Source organism: Centroberyx affinis, unplaced genomic scaffold (genome assembly GCF_046629955.1).
Source record: "Centroberyx affinis isolate AG114_WGS23_722 - 3 ecotype Tasmania unplaced genomic scaffold, CSIRO-AGI_Caff_v1 ptg002364l_1, whole genome shotgun sequence".
Lineage (NCBI taxonomy): Eukaryota > Metazoa > Chordata > Actinopteri > Beryciformes > Berycidae > Centroberyx > Centroberyx affinis.
The window spans coordinates 4,475-24,171 of record NW_027280624.1 but is presented as its reverse complement, the minus strand read 5'-3'; the positions used below and the strand labels follow the sequence as shown (position 1 = coordinate 24,171).

Sequence of the window (19,697 nt, the reverse complement as noted above, 5' to 3'; positions counted from 1 at the left end):
AGTATTCAGATGCTGTCGGCTAATTATCTTGAGATTGGGCTATGCCAGTAATAACCACCTAAGATAGAAGTTAAAATGTGATGGAAATTAGTCTGGGATTCTAATTACTCCTGTGTATTTTCAAAATTTACAGCTTTTCGTTTTGATGCAGCAACATGGCTTCAGTTGTAATATTTGTATACACCTCATATATTCCAATGAAACAACACAAATGTGCCACTTCACTGTTTTGATTGAAACCACACACACTTGACTCTGATGAGTGGTGATTATCTTGGTAATGGACTTAATATGGTTCAGAAGAATGTAAACCATCTTAAATCAGTGTTAACAAAATGTTACAGCTATCTATTCCAGATTAAGGAGCACCTCCTGAGGACTCCTCCCATTCATTATGGGGCGGCTGTGGCTCAGGAGGTAGAGCGGGTCGTCCACTAATCAGAAGGTCGGGGCAAGATACTGAACCCCAAATTGCTCCCGATGGTTGTGCCAGCACCCTGCGTGGTAGCTTGCCGCCATCGGTGTGTGAATGTAGGCATGTTGTAAAGCGCTTTGGATAAAAGCGCTATATAAATGCAGTCCATTTACCATTTACCATTCCAGTTTGAAGCCATGCCTACACAACATGCACTAAGAGTTTTCCCCTTTGCTGCTCAGCTCAGCCCTTCAAAAAGAGAGTGATGGTCATTATTAAATGAGACGGTCAATGAAATGCAAAGTCATAAATGGTAAAGGTCGATATTTATTTCTCATCACAAATAAAAAGAACCATGCTTACTCATCACAGAAAGAAAAAAAAAGAGAAGCGCTCAGTCCTTATATCTTTACCGACCTTGCTGTCGGGGTGTGTTTTTTTCAGAATGTGAATAATAGCACTCTATGAAGATTGAAATTCTTTAAAAAAATCCAAGCCTATGCCCCTACACTGAACCCCACGCCCCCCGACCCACCCCACACCCCACCTGCTCCTTTGTCCTTCCCCTGACAATGATCACAGCGTTAGTTGAGTGGGTCAGTCTGGGGGCCTCAGTCCCCAGAAGTCTTAATGACCTGGAACAGTGTGACGTTGTAGAGCACCTGGTGTCCGTTGTTCCAGGTGTACAGGACCCTCTCCCTGGGGTTGTAGTCCATCATGGAGATGTGGGAGTACTGATTGTGGAAGGGGATATCTGTGTACTCGTAGCTCGACGTGTTGGTGTAGTAGGCAAAGTAGATCTTGGCACCAGCAAGGTGGGAGTTGGTGACGTACAGTGTGCCACAGATCATGAAGGACTCTCCAGCACTGCGCTTGGGGAAGCCGGTGTCCCAGGTCTGCAGCACTTCCAGACTCTGGGGCTCCAGGCGGCTGATGACGATGTTCCCGGCGTTGGGGATGGTGGTGTAAACGGCCCAGAGGCCGTTCTCGTCCGCCATCAGGTCAATGTCAGAGGAGCCGCCCCAGGAGTAGGGGAAGGTGTTGTTGTAGCCGGCCCCGCTCAGGCTGCGCTGGACCAGCACACTGCGGGAACGGAAGTGGTACTTGATGATGATGTTGCTCTGGTACTTGTTGTAGTACAGTGAGCCGTTGTAGACCACGTGGCCAGTGCCCGCCCAGGGGTGGGGCAGCAAGTGCTGCACAAAGTTCTGGCCCTTCATGAAGTCGTTCATGGTGCGGTACTCCAAGACACGCCGACCCTTGAAATATCCATCCATGGACCACACCTGTGGAGAAAAGAGGGAGGAGTCAGAGGTGGAAGAGAGGACAACAAACTGGGAGGAGATAATGAGAAGATATAGAGGTTGCAGGGTGACATTGTCGTGCTACATTCCACAAACCTCTTCTGCAAGCATAGTATGAGGGAATGGCAGTGGGACCCATGTTTCATTATAACCTGCGGCAATGCCCCGAGCAAAGTGTGTGTGTCGTGTGTGTGTGTGAGGAGAGTCTGTGCCTTTTTGAGCCTGTGCGTATGTATGTGTCATTGCCAGTTTATGCCTACATGCACTTGCGCGTACCTGTATGTGTGTGCAGTACTATTGATCTCCTCTGCGCGTGGGAGTGAAGATGTTGCCTGTGCTTTGCAGTCAACCACTGCCTGTGCTCCCTGCCCTTTCCAGTCCACATTTACAGAAAATCAATCCATTTAGCAGCTCTCTCTTTTTCCTCAAGCACTCTCAGTGGATCGGTCCACTGACAGCATGGCCCCTCTTTGGCTGCATCTCCCATGTCATTCCCTCAACGCTACCGCCGAGACACAGTTCAGCTTTTAATTGATTCAATTAAACTGCAATCGGCTTAGATATTTAGTTTGCTCTTAATGTATTACATAGAGCTTTGCTAGGATTTAGCTTTCTCTCTTCTGCCTATCCGTTCTTTCTCCGCTCTCGACTCCTTCCCAGGTATAGAAAATGCACTTGTTTTCAGTAAGAATCCCGGTGGGGGGAGAGGAAGGGGAGGGGAGGTGCCGGGGGGTGGTGTGCAACAGCAGCTGAATTATGGAGAAGGGGAGATTATGGAGCATTAGGCATTGTTTCTCCTCTGCCTGCTAAATGAGTCCCCAGAGCTGAGCAGGGAGGCAGGAGCTGAGACAGGGCGAACTCTAGCACATTTAGACCAAGTTTTTTTTTTTCTCTAGTCTATTTTTCTGTTTTCTGGCTCTCCAGAGTCAATGGTGTTTCCCAAATGTGATCACCATGATTAATACGGGTGTTAATGCGATATTGGTGATGTATCTGGCTATTAATGTAATCAGTGATTGATATGAAGAGACTAATGTGTTCTCAGCAAGCGAGGTTATTAAACACAGAGATCAGGGCATTCAATCAAAGAAATTGACCTTTGCTGTTGGCAATATCCATTTAGCCTGTATGATCCAGGGTTGGGATGAGAAAGGCCATCCTCATCTTTCCTCTTCCATCCCCCCTACAGATGGCCAGTACTACACTCCTCCACACCCGCTCCCCCGTATTCCCTGGGCCCTCCTTCTCCTCCTCCTCCTCATCTGCGTCCCTCTCTCCCCTGCTTCTTACCGTGTGCCAGCTCATGTGAAACCCTGTGTCATCTCTAATCAGCTGAAGCTATTACTATATCATCTGAGCCCAGAGCATCTCAGCACGCTAGCACTCCTGGTAATTACCTAGGTGATTTTGAAAACTTTAGCCCAACAACTCATTCATTTCTTCACTGATGATGAAGTGATTAATCAGCTGGAGTAGCTGTGACAGGAGGGGACAGGGAGGAGGGAGAGGGATGCTATCCATCAGTGACTCAGCTTTCTATCTCCATCTCTCTCTCTGTCTCTCTATCTGTCTTCCTCCAGTGCTCACGAGGAGTCCCACTCAGGCAAAACAGTCAATCAGTCACTGAAATATCATGACAGCGTTGCTGTGAGGGAGACTTTTTTTTTTGCACAGAGCTGTAGATTTTTCAGAGTTTGGCCTATTTTTATCAATGGCTCTGGTTTCACTTACTCCTCTAAGGGTGTGTTGAGCTGAAAAGGGGGTGCTAGGTCAAAGGGTAAGGGGTCAGAGGTCAGCATAGGAAGGGAGAGACTCACTCTATTGTCTGAGCTGGGGATCATGGTATCAGTCATCCAGGAGCCGAACCTTGATCCTGATGCACGCACAGTGATGGGATTACTGACACCAGTGAGCTTTCCACAGCCTGGAGGTCAAACAGATGGCAAGGCACATAGAGATACAAATGTACCTTATGTACATTGTGCAATGTACACACACACACACACACACACACACACACACACACACACACACACACACACACACACACACACACATACACTCACAGTACAGCTACAAATACAGTACCAGATATGAATAAGATAGACTATGATAGCTTTTAAAACTACAGTACACCATCTCAGGAGGCTTTAGAGCCCTCCACAGCAACAGGGACTGCTCTCCTGAGGGTTACCAATTACCTAATTGCTGAAAAAGGTGACTGTTTGATCTTGATTCTCCTATATTTTAGCACTGCCTTTGATACAGTTGGCCATGATATATTGCCTAATCGCCTGGAAAACTGGGTTGGGCTCACAGACACAGCTCTGATTTGGTTTAAGTCTTATTTGCTAAATATAACCTTCTCTTTTGTGCTCTGCAATTCCACTAACCCTAACCCTTCTACAGCTCATCTGAAATTTGATGTTCCGCAAGGGTCAATCTTAGGACCTCCATTATTCTCAATTTATATGCTTCTGCTTATTCATTTTCAATGTTATGCAGATGACGTACCCCTAAGACCAAGAGATTCCAGCACCCACAATAGCCTCAAAGATTGCCTCTTAGATATTAAGTGCTGGAGGTTACTTAATTTCCTCCAACACAACGAAAATAAGTCTGAGATTGCTCTATCTGGCCCGCCAAACTCCATTACCCAGATTCAGATCAATATTGATAACTTATTCAACAACATCAAGCCTATAGTCAAGAATCTGGGTGTAGTATTTGATTCAGATTCCTGCATTAATGATCAGGTTAAGAGGTTTGTTTAGTCTTGCTTGTTTCAGTTAAAAAATATTTCCAAGATAAGGTCTTGTTTATCCCCTGCTGACCTTGAAAGATTTGTCCAGGCCTTCATCTCCTCATTGTTAGACCTCTGTAATTCCCTCTATTCCTGCTCAAGTTAGAGTTCTCTCAGCAAGGCGCTTAACCACATCAAGAAGACGAGACCATATCACCGCCATTTTAGCAGCACTACACTGGTTGGCTGTTAGTTTTAGAATCGATTTTAAGATCTTACTGATGACTTTTAAGGCACAGTGACTGAGCCTTTGCTGTCAGAGCTCCCAGGCTGTGGAACGCCCTGCCAGAGGAGCTCAGGCTAGCCAGATCAGTAGCATCTTTTAAATCACTTAAAGCATTTTATAATGTTCTTGTATGTCCTGTTTTATCGATGTTCCAAATGTTTCTGTTTCCTATCTGTTGTATCTTTATCTTCATTGTCTTTGTTTCCTTGTATCCACTTTCTCACTATTTATTTATCCTGTTTTGTAAAGCAAAACGATTGTTTGGAAAAGTGCTATATAAATACTGTGAAGTTTAGTTTTATCATTATTTATTATTATTATCTCTCTGTGTGAAGCCATTTATGCGGAAGTTTAAAGCCTAAGAAACCAATAGCAAAATACTAATGACCTCAAGCTGCAGTCTTTTTCTGTTAAGTCTTTTTCTGTTAAATCATCAGATTATATATGTAGGATTTTTGTAAAATCATCAGTTTAAGCTAACACATTACATGAGAACAAGATCACTTATTCATTCAGTTTCTCTAGGCCAGTTTTGCTGAATTTATGCAAGTAATTCAAGCGCAGAGAACAGTAAGGATGTTGACCACATACACCAGAATTTTGACCATTAACAACCTCAGTTTAATCCATATTTCCTTTTTACATAATTGATTTGCCTTCAACATAGAAGGATGCCTGTTTTCTATCTTAGCTGTCTGTCCAAGCTGTAATTGCAAAGTGCTATAAAAATATCTGTTAATGAATTTCAAATTATACATTCAACGACAGTACACACACACACACACACACACACACACACACACACACACACACACACATTTGCTTATATGATGTCGTACCTAGTTTCTGCATGCAGGAGTGCAGCCTGGTCTCCAGCAGCAGGACTCTCTGGCGCAGCTCCTCATAGTCATAGGCTCCCATTTCTTCCTGGATGGCCATCAGAACCAAGGACAGGTTCCTCACCTCCTCCCGAAGACGCAGGATCATCTTGGCATCGGTCTTATACTGTTCCAGCACTGGCAGCAGTGGGAGCAGCTGGGTCACCTTGTCCTTCAACTCCTGAGATATCCACAGAGACAGAGACATGAAAGAGCAGAGGGGATGGAAGAGATTAAACCCCAGGGGAGTAAAGAGGACACAGAGATGAGGTCGACTACGCTCGTCAATACAGGGGATTATGTGTGCAGGAGCTAGACTTCCAATCTTCAATTGCTGCTTTTAGTTCAGGACTCATCCCTCACTCAGACTCACTCATCATACTGTAGGTGGGAGCTGGTTCATCTGTCCCATCTGTGGGCCCCTTTATACTCGTATCCAAAATGTGTCAAGATATGATTTAGCTGGATTACACTTAAAGCTGATATTAAAATGCATCTCCAACATAAACACTGAAATTGGATTTCTCTTTCCTTTGCCAAGTCATAGATTACTTCTCCTAATATATATGCCCTTTAAAAATAACAGTAAACATCTTGTCTCATTTCTTTGCTTGTTTTTTGACAAGTATCCAAGCTGCCTGCCACCTGTTTGATTTGTGTGCACTTCTCGGTTCGATCTGCACATACATTTTAATTTCCATATCTGCTGTATGTGGATCAGAGAGGCATTGAATTTAGACTTTGTTGTTAATGTAGCCAAATGCGTGGCTGAACACCTCTGGAGCTGGGTTGGGTGATCAGATCTTAAGTGTGTCCTGGATCCATTTACTCCTGGATTTTCACCTAGGATGCATGTTATTGCTGAGCGTAAAGGGGGGTGTGTGACTCATCATGTGTTTTGAAGTGGAAGGAAAGATGTGTCCTCAGACAGGAGAGCAGGGAGCCGCAGGAGAGCTAGGCTGCCTGCTGTTGGAAGGTATATCAATAAGGCCCAGGAGCGGTAGGTGTATCAATAAAGTGTGGCCGCCACAGGAGGGGCTGTTTCCTCCTTGTTAAGGTTTATCGTAAATCTGGTGATGGAGCAGCTCTCAGCCCTGCGGCGCCACATCATAAATCTCATTTTCCCCCTTTCGAGCCGCGAAAATTCGCTCTCGTTAATCTCCCACGCTCTGCCATCGGCGACTTTGAGCTGCACGCATTCATCAGCCATCCTACCCCGGTCAAATCCTGCTTTTTTAGACTTGTGGTCTTTTTCTCTCTTTATTGGATTGCGGATTTACATTAAGACATCTGCTGGCATATAATGCATACCTTTCTGCATATTTTAGTCATTTTAAGATTTATTGATGAATGGGCTTATTTCATAAACATCTTCATTAACTCCTTTGGGATTACTTAAATAAAACACACTGTGAGCAAAACACAGCCGTTCATGCTCATCCCGGTGCTGTGGCAGGGTCCCAGCGGTAAAGCACACTTAGCATTTATCAAGGCATCTTTTAATCAAACTATTTTATGGTCCATCTAATATCTGTAAGAGTGTGAGAAATGTGGAGAAAGGCCAGGCAAGACAGCCCGCTGACAGGAAGACAAAAAGGCTCACTGATAATGGCAGCTGAGCCTTAGCTTGTAGAGAGATAAGGTAGAGATAAATGGGAATATATGTGGCTGTTATCTAAGAGCAGACACCAGAATGTTAAGTATATAGAGTTGGAAGAGATGCAGAGGGAAGGGAGAGAGAGGAGGATGTAAAGGGAGGAAAACAGATAAAAACACTCTTCCTCTAGGTCCAGCAGTTTAATAATTTAGGCACAGTGAATTTGCTCAAATTGCCTCTGTGCATGACTCAATGACTCAGAGATAGTTCTGGAAATTGAATGTGCATACCTATGTTTACAGTATATGGCACTCTATGGAGAGCCATAGTAAGTTTTATGGCCTGTGAAGAGGGAGGGAGATTGCAACACATTAAATCTGGCAAAGTTTGTTGTACACATGGAGTGCACTGCCACAACTAATGGCATCTACATTCAGCTGATAATAATACACATGCACACTACTGTACTGCAGGTGACAGGCAACCAATTACCTGAAAGCTCTTTGGATTGAGACTGCGGGGGTTTTCGGAGGCCACCTTCAGCCTTCCATCCACCGCTTTCATCAGACTCTCAGTGTTCCTCACATACTGCAGATCCCTGTACGTCCGCAAGTCCAGTACCTCCATGGATTGGCTGATGTTCTGAACCTGTCAGACACACACACACACACACACACACACACACACACACACACACGCCAACATACAAAATGAAGCTCGTGGAGTATGAGGGATATACTGTAGATGTTTATTCCAGTGACTACCCATAACAACCACACAATCTGGAGTCTCAAAGGGCTCAGATCGATTTTTCCTAAATACCTTGCTCGCCCACTCTGTTGCTGCGTATATAGCCTACTGTTTCATACACTCACCCATCTCCCACACACTTACTGCTCTGGCCAGGAATCATCTGAACATTGAGAAATGTTTTAGAATCTTTATAGAGAGATAAGCATGTTCAGGGGGTTAACATGCGTCAGGGTCGGGGTCAGTTCATGAATGGATTCATCAATTCCAATTCAACTGAGGAATTGGAATTGGAATTTGACAAAAACTACAGTAAACAGAATTGGAATTGAGTTCGACTTTTAGGAAGTTTAACTTAATTCAATGAAATTCCATGTTTTTTTTCTTTCTACAGAATATTTATTTCTACAGAATATCATAAAGTGTTAGGCAAGGCAAGGCAGCTTTATTTGTATAGCACATTTCATACACTGCAATTCAAAGTGCTTTACAGAGTAATAAAAATACAGTAAAGGTAAAAGATTTACAATTAAAAAGTGCAAAAGTACAGACAAGAGATACAAAAGATAAAGGACTTAAAAACTAGTGCAGTTCAAATCAAGTGAAATTGAAAGATAAAAGAACACAACAGATACTCCCACTTTTAGATGCACATTGTGAGTGAACCCATATGTTTTTCTTGAATTTTCTTATCCCCTGTCCTTCCTGATTCTACTCTTGATCTGATATTTACGTCAGATCTCACTGCCCAAGGCAGACGAGAATCATAGATTCTCCTCTTGGTCAAAAACCTCACCATCCACAGATGGATGAGAATCATACAGGGTAAAGCTCTGTTCCCCCCACATATAGTGTTCACTCATGCGCAAGTAAGCATTATCCGGACAAGACGAATGAAAATTCGTACTTGCCCGTGTCAGCTCTGTTGGGATCCTGAACAGAAACAGTTGAATCAAGGCTGTTTAAAAGCTAAGATGAAAGGATAAGTTTTTAGCCATTACAGGGTAGAGTAGGCAGTGTAAAATAGGAAAGTTTTTAGCTTCTGACTTAAAAGTGGTCAGATTTGGGGCTTGTCTAATATCATCTGGGAGGTTATTCCAGGTCTGTGTTGCATGATAACAAAACGCTGCTTCACCGTGTTTTGTTCTAACTCTTGGGACAGCCAGTAGGCCAGCCCCAGATGTCCTAAGGGTCCTAGAAGGTTCATATGGCAAAAGCATGTCAGAGATGTATTTGGGCTCAGAGCCACAGAGTAATTTGTAGACAAGCAGCAAGATTTTGAAATCAATTCTCTGAGTGACTGGTAGCCAGTGTAAGGATTTAAGAACTGGTGTAATGTGGTCGTATTTCCTAGTTTTCGTCAGGACCCTGGCAGCGGCGTTCTGAATAAGTTGGAGTTGCCGAAGAGCTTTTTTTGAAAGCCCTGTGAACAGGCCATTGCAGTAATCCAATCTACTGGAAATAAAGGCGTGGGTAAGCCTTACTAGGTCTTGTTTGGACATTATTCCTCTGACTCTTGCAATATTTTTTAGATGGTAGTAAGCTAACGAAGTTACTGATTTGATGTGGCTATTGAAATTTAAATCTGAGTCCAGGATAACACCAAGATTTCTGGCTTGACTCTTAGTTATGAGAGACAGGGAGTCAAGGTGACAGCCGACATTCTGTCTTTCTTTCTGTGCTCCAAAGACATTTATCTCGGTCTTATCTGTTTAATTGGAGAAAATTTTGCTGCATCCAGTCATTGATTTGTTCGATGCAGTGACACAGAGATTCAACAGGTCCATAGTCACCTGGTGTAAGTGATATGTAGATTTGCGTGTCATCTGCATAATTATGGTAGGCTACTTTATTATTTTGTAGGAATTGGCCTAAAGGAAGCAAATACAGATTGAACAAGAGAGGTCCCAAAAATGAACCCCTGTGGAACCCCGCAGGTCATGGCCATCTGCTCGGACACACAGTTTCCAATGGAGACAAAGTACTTTCTGTCATGAAGATATGACTTGAACCACTTAAGGACAGTTCCAGAGAGTCCCACCCAGTTTTCTAATCTTTGTAATAGAATTGTATGGTCCACAGTGTCAAAGGCTGCACTAAGATCCAACAGTACTAAAACAGAGACTTTGCCTGAGTCATTGTTCAGGCGAATGTCATTTAGTACCTTTATTAGTGCAGTCTCAGTGCTGTAATGGGGCCGAAATCCTGATTGAAAGTTATCGAAGCAATTGGTCAGCGTTAAAAAGTTACTAAGTTGTTGGTGAACAACTTTTTCAATAACTTTACCTAAAAACGGTAAGTTTGATATAGGTCGATAGTTATCCAGTACAGTAGCATCAAGACTGCTCTTCTTTAGGAGAGGCTCAATCTCGGAACCCATCGTCTGTCCGTCTGACGACGATTAGACTCTGGGGGCGATGGACAATATTTCGGGGTTTCCGGTGTAGCCAGCGGACATCCGGGCCAAGACTTCCTCTTCCGTGCGCTTATCATTGTTTACAGTCCGACTAGCAACTTGAGATGCGAGAATGGAGTTGGAGTTGAGAGACGACGTCTCATATGCAGATATCTGTTTATAGAGATTAGCCGAAATGTCGTCTGGACCTAAAAAACTTCTATGAACAATCCGTTCAAAAATGTCCACCCATTGGACCATTCTTGCATCTCAAGTTGCTAATCGGACTGTTAGTGGGTAAGCTAGTGGGTAAAACATCAAGGCAACAAGTGGATGATTTGAGATTGGAGACAGTTTCTTCGAGTGTTTTGTCGTCAATGGGATTAAATTTTGTCATATCTACCAAGTTATTTCTGGAAGACTGCAGTGATGATGCTTTTTTGTTTGGCATTGAGGAGTCAATAGCATGTCTGGTGCCTTGAATCTTGTGATTAAAAAAGAATGCAAACTCTGTACATTTGCTGGTAGAAACTAGTTCCGGGGATATTGGAACCAGAGGATTAGTTAACCTGTCAACGGTAGCAAATAAGATGCGTGAATTGTTACTGTTTTTGTTGATGATCTCAGAGAAAAATGATTGCCTAGCACTTTTCAAGTTCAGACTGTAAATATGTAATTTTTCTTCATAGATTTCAAAATGAATCTGAAGATTTGATTTACGCCATTTTCGCTCTGCTTTCCGGCACTCCCTTTTCTGGGCCCTTACAGAATAAGTGTTTCTCCATGGTGCCTTTTGCAGGGACTGCTCATTGTTCCAAAACCCCAATAGCCCTATATAGCCTATATATAGAATACATGGAGAGAATTTCATTTCCATTTTAAATGACACATATTCAAAGGATGAGAACTCTCCAAATTTCTTACAAAGGAACCTATCCCTAAAAAAGGCACAAACACCCCCTCCTGTTTTGTTCTGTTGTGCTTCAAACGCAAATATGAAATTTGGTGGGGTGGATTCAATAAGGATAGCATTCCCATTCTTGGTGTCCAGCCAAATCTTTGTTAAAAACATAAAATCTGGACAAGCCAATAGCAGACTGGGAAATTGAGGAGGTAATAAAAACTTTAAAGAATAACAAAAGCCCGGGCCCAGATGGCTATGTAAATGAATTCTATAAGACGTTCAAGTCAGTACTATCACCTCTGCTATTGGATGCCTACCACTATGCCTTGGAGAGTGAGACTATTGCCCCATCATGGAGAGATGCAACCATTATAGTCATACCGAAGGCGGGTAAGGACCCAACACAGTGCAGCTCGTATAGACCGATCTCTCTCCTTAACGGAGACCAACGCGTCCTTACCTCTATCTTGGCTAAGAGAATGAAAATCATGTCATGGGCATGTCATAAATCATCATTCTGGGTAGAGTGGAGACCATACGCATGAATGTGCTCCCAAGACTGCTATACTCCTTCCAAATGCTCCCTGTCCAAATACCTAAAAGTATATTCCGCATGTTAGACCGTCTCATGTCTCGTTTCATATGGCAGGGGAAGCGGCCAAGAGTAAGATTTAAAACACTGCAACTCCCAAAGGTAGATGGAGATTTAGCACTCCCAAACCTGCGATTGTATTTTTGGGCAGCCCAGCTGAAGCCAATGACTGTATGCATCAACAACGATGTAGATACTCGGTGGTTAAACATTGAGAAATCAACATGTCCGCATGCGTTAGCAGATCTACCCTTCCTGGGACTCCCTCTGGGAGATTGCAACATGAATAGGTGGACTAAATTAACACTGCAAACATGGAAAGTCGTACACAAAACATATGGTTTATCCCACTCTATATCGGCCCTCACTCCTATCGGGTCCATAAAGGACTTTATGCCCTCCCATCTAGATGCGGGGTTTAAGAAGTGGTCAGGACACCATCTTTACCTACACCATCTCTTTGATCAATTGAGGCCAAATTTGAAGTCTTTTGAGCAATTAAAGGAGGAATTCAATCTCCCACAGACAGATTCTATAGATTTTTACAACTAAGACACTTCTTACACAGACACGAAGCTTTTGATAAAATCAAAACCCCTAGGGCAATTGAAAGGGTTTTGATTAATCTCCAAATTAATAACTCAATGGACAAACCCATATCTAGTATGTACAGAATGTTTTTAATAATGGAACAGACCAATTCCCATTATATTAAAACAAAATGGGAAAATTAACTACAATTACAGGAACCAATCTCCACAGAGACCTTAGGTATTTGGACTGGAATGAAATCTGTTCAGAGGCCCACATGGTCACTAGTTCATATACATGGAGAGAGTTTAGGTGGAAACTACGCTTTTTCAGAACACCACACATAACACAAAAAATGGATGCATCTACTTCAGGTGCATGCTGGAGGATCTGTGGGGAGACATCAGCCAATTATGTCCATACCTTCTGGGCATGTCCAAAGCTTAAGCCCTATTGGGATGACGTGTATGTAACGCTGAAGGATGTTTTTAGAATTAAAATACCCAGGGACCCCATGGTAGCGTTACTAGGAGTGACACCTAGAGGTGTTGTAGGGCGATCACATACTTACCTTCTTCAGATATTGTTGGCTGCAGCCATCAAATGTATCACCATTCGGTGGTTAAAACCAGAACCCCCTACACGTGGGATATGGCTACAAAAAATCTGGGAATTGTATGAAATGGAAGAGATTACTCACTCTCTACGTCTACAGAAACTCAATTTTGTTATAAAATGGAGTCCTGTAATGAGAATATTAATGTCTGAAATCAGGTAATTATTGTCTATCTGTGCCATACCTTTTTCTTTTTTTTTCTTTCTCTCCACAATATGTATATCTTATTTAATTTATTTTTTTGTTTTGTTTTGTTTTGTTTTGTTTTGTTTTGTTTTGTTTTGTTTTGTTTTGTTTTGTTTTGTTTGTATTTTGGTGATTCATTAAGTAGGTTACTTAAATTGAATGCCACAAGGCTGTGGGAGTGGGGATGTGCGGGCTTGAGTGTGCAGGTGCGTGGGAGGGAGGGAGGGCGGGAGCGTGAGGGGGGTGTGTGTATTTGTGTGAGTCAGGGGTGGGAGGGGACAGGTGGGCAAGGAGGGGTGGGATGGAGTTTGTATGTATGGTTTCACTCCTGCTTCTGTTAAACCAATGTTCCATGACATGATAATGTATACTCGATTGTGTGAACTTGAATATGAAAATAAAAAATGAGTTACAAAAAAACAAAAAACAAAACATAAAATCAAGTTTGTAAGAGGTTATAAAATCATTGATTAAAAGTGACTTGTTACACAGGGTCCTAATATTAAATAGGGTTAGTTTTAGGTTTGTTGGAGCAGGGCCTGAGATACTCCCAGGGTCTCAGCTTGCTATAGGATAATTTATGAATAACAGTTCTGGAACAGCAGAGGCCCAGGGTGTCCTAGTTGCTGCCGACGCTGATAGCAGCCGTTCTCGTGCTGGTCAAGGCCTTAGGCCGCGGCCACACTGATCCGTCAGAAAACGGACAGAATTACTAACGGATAGATTTCTGTCCGTTGGGCTGTTTTGGAACGTCAACGCTATTTAAAAAAAAAACGCCTCTGATTTGTGGTGACGAATCCGTCAGTCAAGAAAAAGTTCAACTGGGTTGGTGCGCTGGGGGGACGTTGGTGGGCAGAGTATAGGGGATGGCAATACCCGTGACCTGGCCATGCTGGGGGTGAGTGGGATCATTTTGATCCCAGACTTCACCAAGTCCTCCATCTAGCTTGTGAACCTAAGAGGAGAGACAGGGGACGGAGTGGATGTTGGAGAGTCAGAGGGGAGTGGGGACAGAGGTGGGGGAGTCCAGGGCAGAGGTGGGGGGAGTGTCCGTTTAGGTGGGGACCCTTTCCTTTGAAGAGCTTATCACGTTACCAAAACAGGTTGAAGTTATCAATGAAATGTATCCCTTGAGACTCACAGGCATTTGAGAGCCACGTATTCAGTGCAAGTAGGCAGCTGAATTTATTTATCTTTCTATCAATAGTTGGAAGAGGCCCACTGATAAATGATTGCATTTCTAGCTCATCAAGTCTGTTAAAAAGTTTAGAGAAATCTTGTTTTAGCAGCTTTGGTGGCTGTTGGAACACAATGTCAGCAGCTACAGCCTGTTTCCACGGGGTTTTCTCCTCCTTTAGAGCAGAATCGCTTGGTGACCGGCGCGGAGAAATGCGCGTCTGGTGTGAACAGCCAGGCTCCTGCTCGCGCGAGAATTGACTCTTCGTGGCACTTCGCAGCGCTTACGCTTGCGGTCTGAACCCGGCGTTAGCCAGCCGACTTGAGGAGCAGCCAAAGCATGGACGAGGAGAAGCTCATCGGCTCATAGGCTATACGATGTAGGCCTATCTAATTCATTGTCATTTTCATTCATTCATTCATTCATTTAGTTAGCCTACTGGCTGTTTACTGTTACTATGGCAACAGGTGACAGCTGACGTTAGCTCCGTTAGCTTAGCTTAAAACTTTATGAACAATACAATTGTAATTCTGCAATGCTAAATGAAAACAACTACCACTGCCAACAGCTATACTACTATAGATCTTAACCATTGTGTTGTTACATGTCAGATACTAAAAATAAGAAAACGTTAACATAGCAGACCCGTATCATCTATCATGAATGTTTACTGACATCTACTGGTCATAAAACTTAACTTGCTACATAAACCTAACAACAGCAATTAATTAACATAGTATAGAGTTATGATTAGCTGTGCTTTATGTGACTTTCACCCACCTGGAAGAAAAAATAAAAGATTAAATGAGATGGCTGGTCTCCAGTGGCTTTACCGGTGTTCTACTGCCAACCAACTGACGAAAGCAGCAGCACGCACCCAACGGTTGCCCTATGTAACGTAACGTTATAGGCTACTCAAATAGAAATGTATAGAAAATGAATGGGGGGTATCTGTAAAGCATACAAACTTGTGCCTGCCTACATATAAATAGCGACCTTTTCCCAAAATACTGCTGCTTCTGTGGTGTTGGCATTTCAAATCTGATGCCTGCAGTGCGCCATAGGAGCATCAATTGACCCGCGTCAAATGAGGTGCGTCAATTATCGCTTTCAGTGTGTTTGGGCCTTTAAAAGTGGAATTTCATGGAATTTCATGGAATTTAATTCTGTTTCCCATCATTCCAATTCAGTTCCAATTCTGTTCCCTTAGAGCTGGATAAAATTCCAATTCCAACTCCATGCATTCTCAATTCAATTCATGAATGGCCCTACCCCTGACTTAAACATCTGCCCACCCGCCCACACAAACACACACACACACACACACACACACATGCACAATGAAGCTCATGTTTATGGAGCAGCAAGCATACTGTGGATATTTATTCATATCACTCCCAAGAAAAAAACAAACAATCTCAACTCTCAAAGGTCAGACTTTGGCATTAAGTCTGTTTTTCACCAAATGCCCACTCTTTGACAGCCCACGCTGTTGTTCCATGTCCAGCCTACACCCAACAACCCACTCATCGCCCACATGCTTCGTGAACTGGCCAGAGATTATCTGGTCAGAACCTTTTTTCTTCCAACAGTTAATACTTTTCTGACACCAGTATACATGGAATAGAGTGTGTGTTCCCCCAGCCGGGAGCCTCAACTAATGCAGTGACACCATTCTCCCTGTTGGCAGCTGGGATAGTTCCATCCTCTGAGCTGTGATAACTGATACACACACACACACACACACACACACACATACACACACACACACACAGACAGTGTCTGAGCCACCACTCAGTTCATGCTCTCTTTTGGCTGCATAACACACTACCCAGACTCCAATCTGTCTGCTGCGTCTGCCTCACGTCTAACATTATGACTCACTCTGTACCACATCCTGTGTCCGAGTGTGTTTGTGTGCATGCGTGTGTGTGTGCGCGCGCATGCAAGTGTCCTCCCCCCATCTCATCTCATCTCATCTCATCTCAGTCGCTCAGAGAGAGAGGTCAGAGGGAGATGAGGTGTTCAAATGTCTGAGCCGCCAGTGTTCTCACACCACTATCCTTCGGGGTCAGCTCTGCTTTTGATGGTATTTTGTCCGGCCTTACAGAGGGCTGAATGGGGGCTTTGGCACCAAGCTACTTTACATTCTCTGTGCGGAGGGTAGTTTTGACATTGTTAGCGTATCCTTGGCTTTCTGTGTCAGGGAGAGCCTTTGTGGATCTGGTCTGCTCAAATATTATCATCACAGTTCTGGGTTTAAATGAGGATGTCTTAGCCACTGACCCCAGGTGTCCTCATTAGACTGGACTTTATTGGATAGGAGCGCTTAGCCCTGACAACTGGCGTCTTACAAACTCAAAAGTTGTGTGCATGTATGCAACTGTGAACAGAAGTGCGGATAGACACACACTAGGGATGTAAATAACGAGTAACTTTGTAGCCGAATACTGGTTTTCTCTAACTGAACAGTATTCAATTGCTATTTTTTCTGGTGTCTGGGGGTTTAGTCAGAGTGAATGAGAGCACTGATGGCTGAGATGATGGTTCTGTGCTAGCAACGTTAGTATGCTTTGCTTTTAGGTGGTTACACATACTACTTGTTCCACTGTTCCTGTATTTTAAAACAATGCCGCATTAATTTGCAGTTTTGTTGGTTTGTGTTGTTGGACTGTGTGAAATAACGCCATGATTGACTGCGTTGGTTTCTCTGCATCATGTGCACGGTTAGTAGATGAACTACAAGCTAACGTAGACACCAGTAGTAGACACGACAATAGCTAAGCTTTGCTGGGCTTAATTGTTTAATATTTCCCTAATGCATTCAGGAGGTGTAATGTCCCTTCTGACAGTTTTAACACATGGGAATAACACTTTTATGGAAATTAGCTATTTGCTATTCATTTGCATTATCCAAGTTTTACATTTCAAAGGACAACTGAGTGCCCGGATAATTGTTTACATCCCTAACACACACACATACACACACGGACAAATACATTCTTCAGTCTCACACACCCATATACTGTACATTACATTACCATGAGTCCATACATTTTTTAGCATGGGTGGCGCCAGTGGGAAACCTGTAATCAAACTACGAACTGACTGAGCACAGTCTCAGGAAAGAAAGATATAGTTGTACCATTTGTTTGGGGTTGTACCTTTAAATTTGTACCTTTTTTGGACAGTGCAGGACCACACACACACACAAACACACATTCATTAAACACACTATGAATTAATAATTCACACTATGAATTACTAAAAACACCATGTACTGTATATATATATAAGTGCACGCACATAAAAACATGCAACTCGTATACATACATGCAAGCACAGTGCACACACACAAATATGTGAACGCAGCACACTTTCTCTGAATAGCTTTACTCAGGTTTGCCTTTACTCCTGTGTTAGAATATGCCTCCTTTGAAATGTGTATGTGAGAATGACGTGTGTGTGAAGGTGTGTTTGAAACAGCAACAGATAGAGACCATCAGGGGAAAAGGCGAACTTCAGTGAGAATGAATGCAATATGTGAATTCAGGTGTCTCATTGATCCATCAGGGCCTCACAGCCTATTCAGCATCTCAATTTACCTCCACCTCCCTTCACAAGACCACATCAATGTCAGCCCCTCCTTCCTTTACCCACTTCCCTCCCCCTCCTTGCTCCCAGTATTTCCCTCTCTCTCTCTGTGGATCCGCTCTCTCATTCACTCATCCCCTTGTCCCCACCTGCTCTGCCCCTGCAGCCCACCCTCCCGCTTCAATTCCTTGCAATACTGCATATCGACAGGCAGCATACAGTGGCCCTGCTGTGGAGAAAGCTCTAAGTGTCCACAGAGGACAGCCTGCTGCGACTGAGCTGCAGAGAGGAGAATAGCAGCTTGGCGGCCAGGCACACCAGAGCCCATCAGACGAGTGAATGCTATATATTCTCTGGGAGAGAAAGACAAGTGGGTAGGGATAGAGAGAGACAGGGAGAGGCTCAGTCTACATAGCAAAAGGATCTGCCGTTTCTCATGACACACTCCTCCACACCGCCATTCTGCTTGCAAACTGCCGATCGATGCAGCTGCAGATCAGGAGAGTCAACAAGCACCCGTGGCTCGCTCATGAGTAGCTCTTCTCTCCTGCCTGCTCTCTCTCACCCCTGATCTGTGCTATGTGTGTGTGTGTGTGTGTGTGTGAGAGAGAGAGAGAGAGAGAGAGAGAGCGAGAGAGGGAGAGAGTCTGGTGCACTGGAGACTAGCAGGAAATTACATTTGCATATGCCGCACTCTAAACCAACTCTTTAGGTCAATGATAGTTCTGACTCATCTATGTGAGTAAAGCACATGGGTTTATTGTCTGGTAGCTGTAACAGTGTGGAACGCTTGAGCTTTTTGTGTGTGTATGTGTGTGTGTTTTAACTTCTGATTACGTTTGACTACATTATATTTATTTACTTGTTATACATGTCATGTGTATGCACAAAAAATGCTTGTTAGCTTAGCACGGGTCACTATGAGAGTGACAGAGTGAGAGGAGTGAGTGAATGTATTCAGCATTACTGTGCAAACAGGGCTTTTGCTCTCTTCACTTATTTGTGGAACACTTTCATTTTCTTAATTTTAATCTAATGGATTCAATTGAAAAGGCTCAATGAGTCCAATTTCATGGGTAAATTTAGGACATTTCCTCCTTTTGAGTTGACTCACGCTTCATTCACTTACAGCAACTCTTTTGCTCAAAAGCGAACAGCCTAATGAACAATCAGAACAATCCTCTGATTCACAACGGGAGTGTTCAGCTGCACGACTGATCGATTGCCATATAAAGAAAGTGAGACTGTTCACTTCGGCAGCCTGTATGTGACAGACGGCGGCAGACAAGGGCGCGGTACAGTGTGACAGTTTGTGTGTGTGTGTGAGTGTTATTGACAGCTGTCACCTTCTCCATGAGCTGGCGAAGCTGCCTGCTGCGTGGGTCGCGGTTACACATGTTCTGGGCCGGTGCGACCACAGTACAGATACACTTCCCATCTGCGTCCTGCGCCGAGCTGTAGATCTGCCAGCCTTCCTCTGGGCTTGGGTACAGCGCCTGCAGAGACAGGGAGACACATATAGTTTAGACTGAGCGAAGGGACCGGTTGCTTCTGTCTGCTGTTGTTTATCCAAGTTGGTGGCAGGCAGGCAGACAAGACAACATTTTACTGTGCCAGCGTGTATCACCAGTAAGTACACATATAAAACATTTTAAAACTAATTCATTTATCTATTACTTGAAAGCGTTGTAGCAAAAATAAATTTGGTTTAACACATTCCATTTCCTGA

The 19,697-nt window shown here is 43.6% G+C and overlaps 1 protein-coding gene across 1 annotated transcript; it reads right to left on the bottom strand.

Annotated features, from left to right (window-relative positions):
* Window positions 1-982: 982 nt before the first annotated feature.
* olfm2a (olfactomedin 2a) lies at window positions 983-19,469 on the bottom strand. Its single transcript, XM_071533430.1, has 5 exons — window positions 19,315-19,469; window positions 7,716-7,871; window positions 5,588-5,807; window positions 3,537-3,643; window positions 983-1,701 (listed from the first exon to the last, which is right to left on the bottom strand). Exons 1-5 carry the CDS (start codon window positions 19,363-19,365, stop codon window positions 1,027-1,029), a joined length of 1,209 nt encoding a protein of 402 aa, XP_071389531.1. The 5' UTR covers window positions 19,366-19,469; the 3' UTR covers window positions 983-1,026.
* Between the last annotated feature and the right edge of the window lie 228 nt (window positions 19,470-19,697).

Excerpts from the sequence above, each read along its gene's own strand:
- olfm2a (XM_071533430.1), bottom strand. The coding sequence starts at position 19,365 with ATGTGTAACCGCGACCCACGCAGCAGGCAGCTTCGCCAGCTCATGGAG. Across the intron at positions 7,872-19,314 it reads TTCGCCAGCTCATGGAGAAG|GTTCAGAACATCAGCCAATC; the intron begins GTGACAGCTGTC and ends TGTGTCTGACAG. Across the intron at positions 1,702-3,536 it reads TCCCCAGCTCAGACAATAGA|GTGTGGTCCATGGATGGATA; the intron begins GTGAGTCTCTCC and ends TTTTCTCCACAG.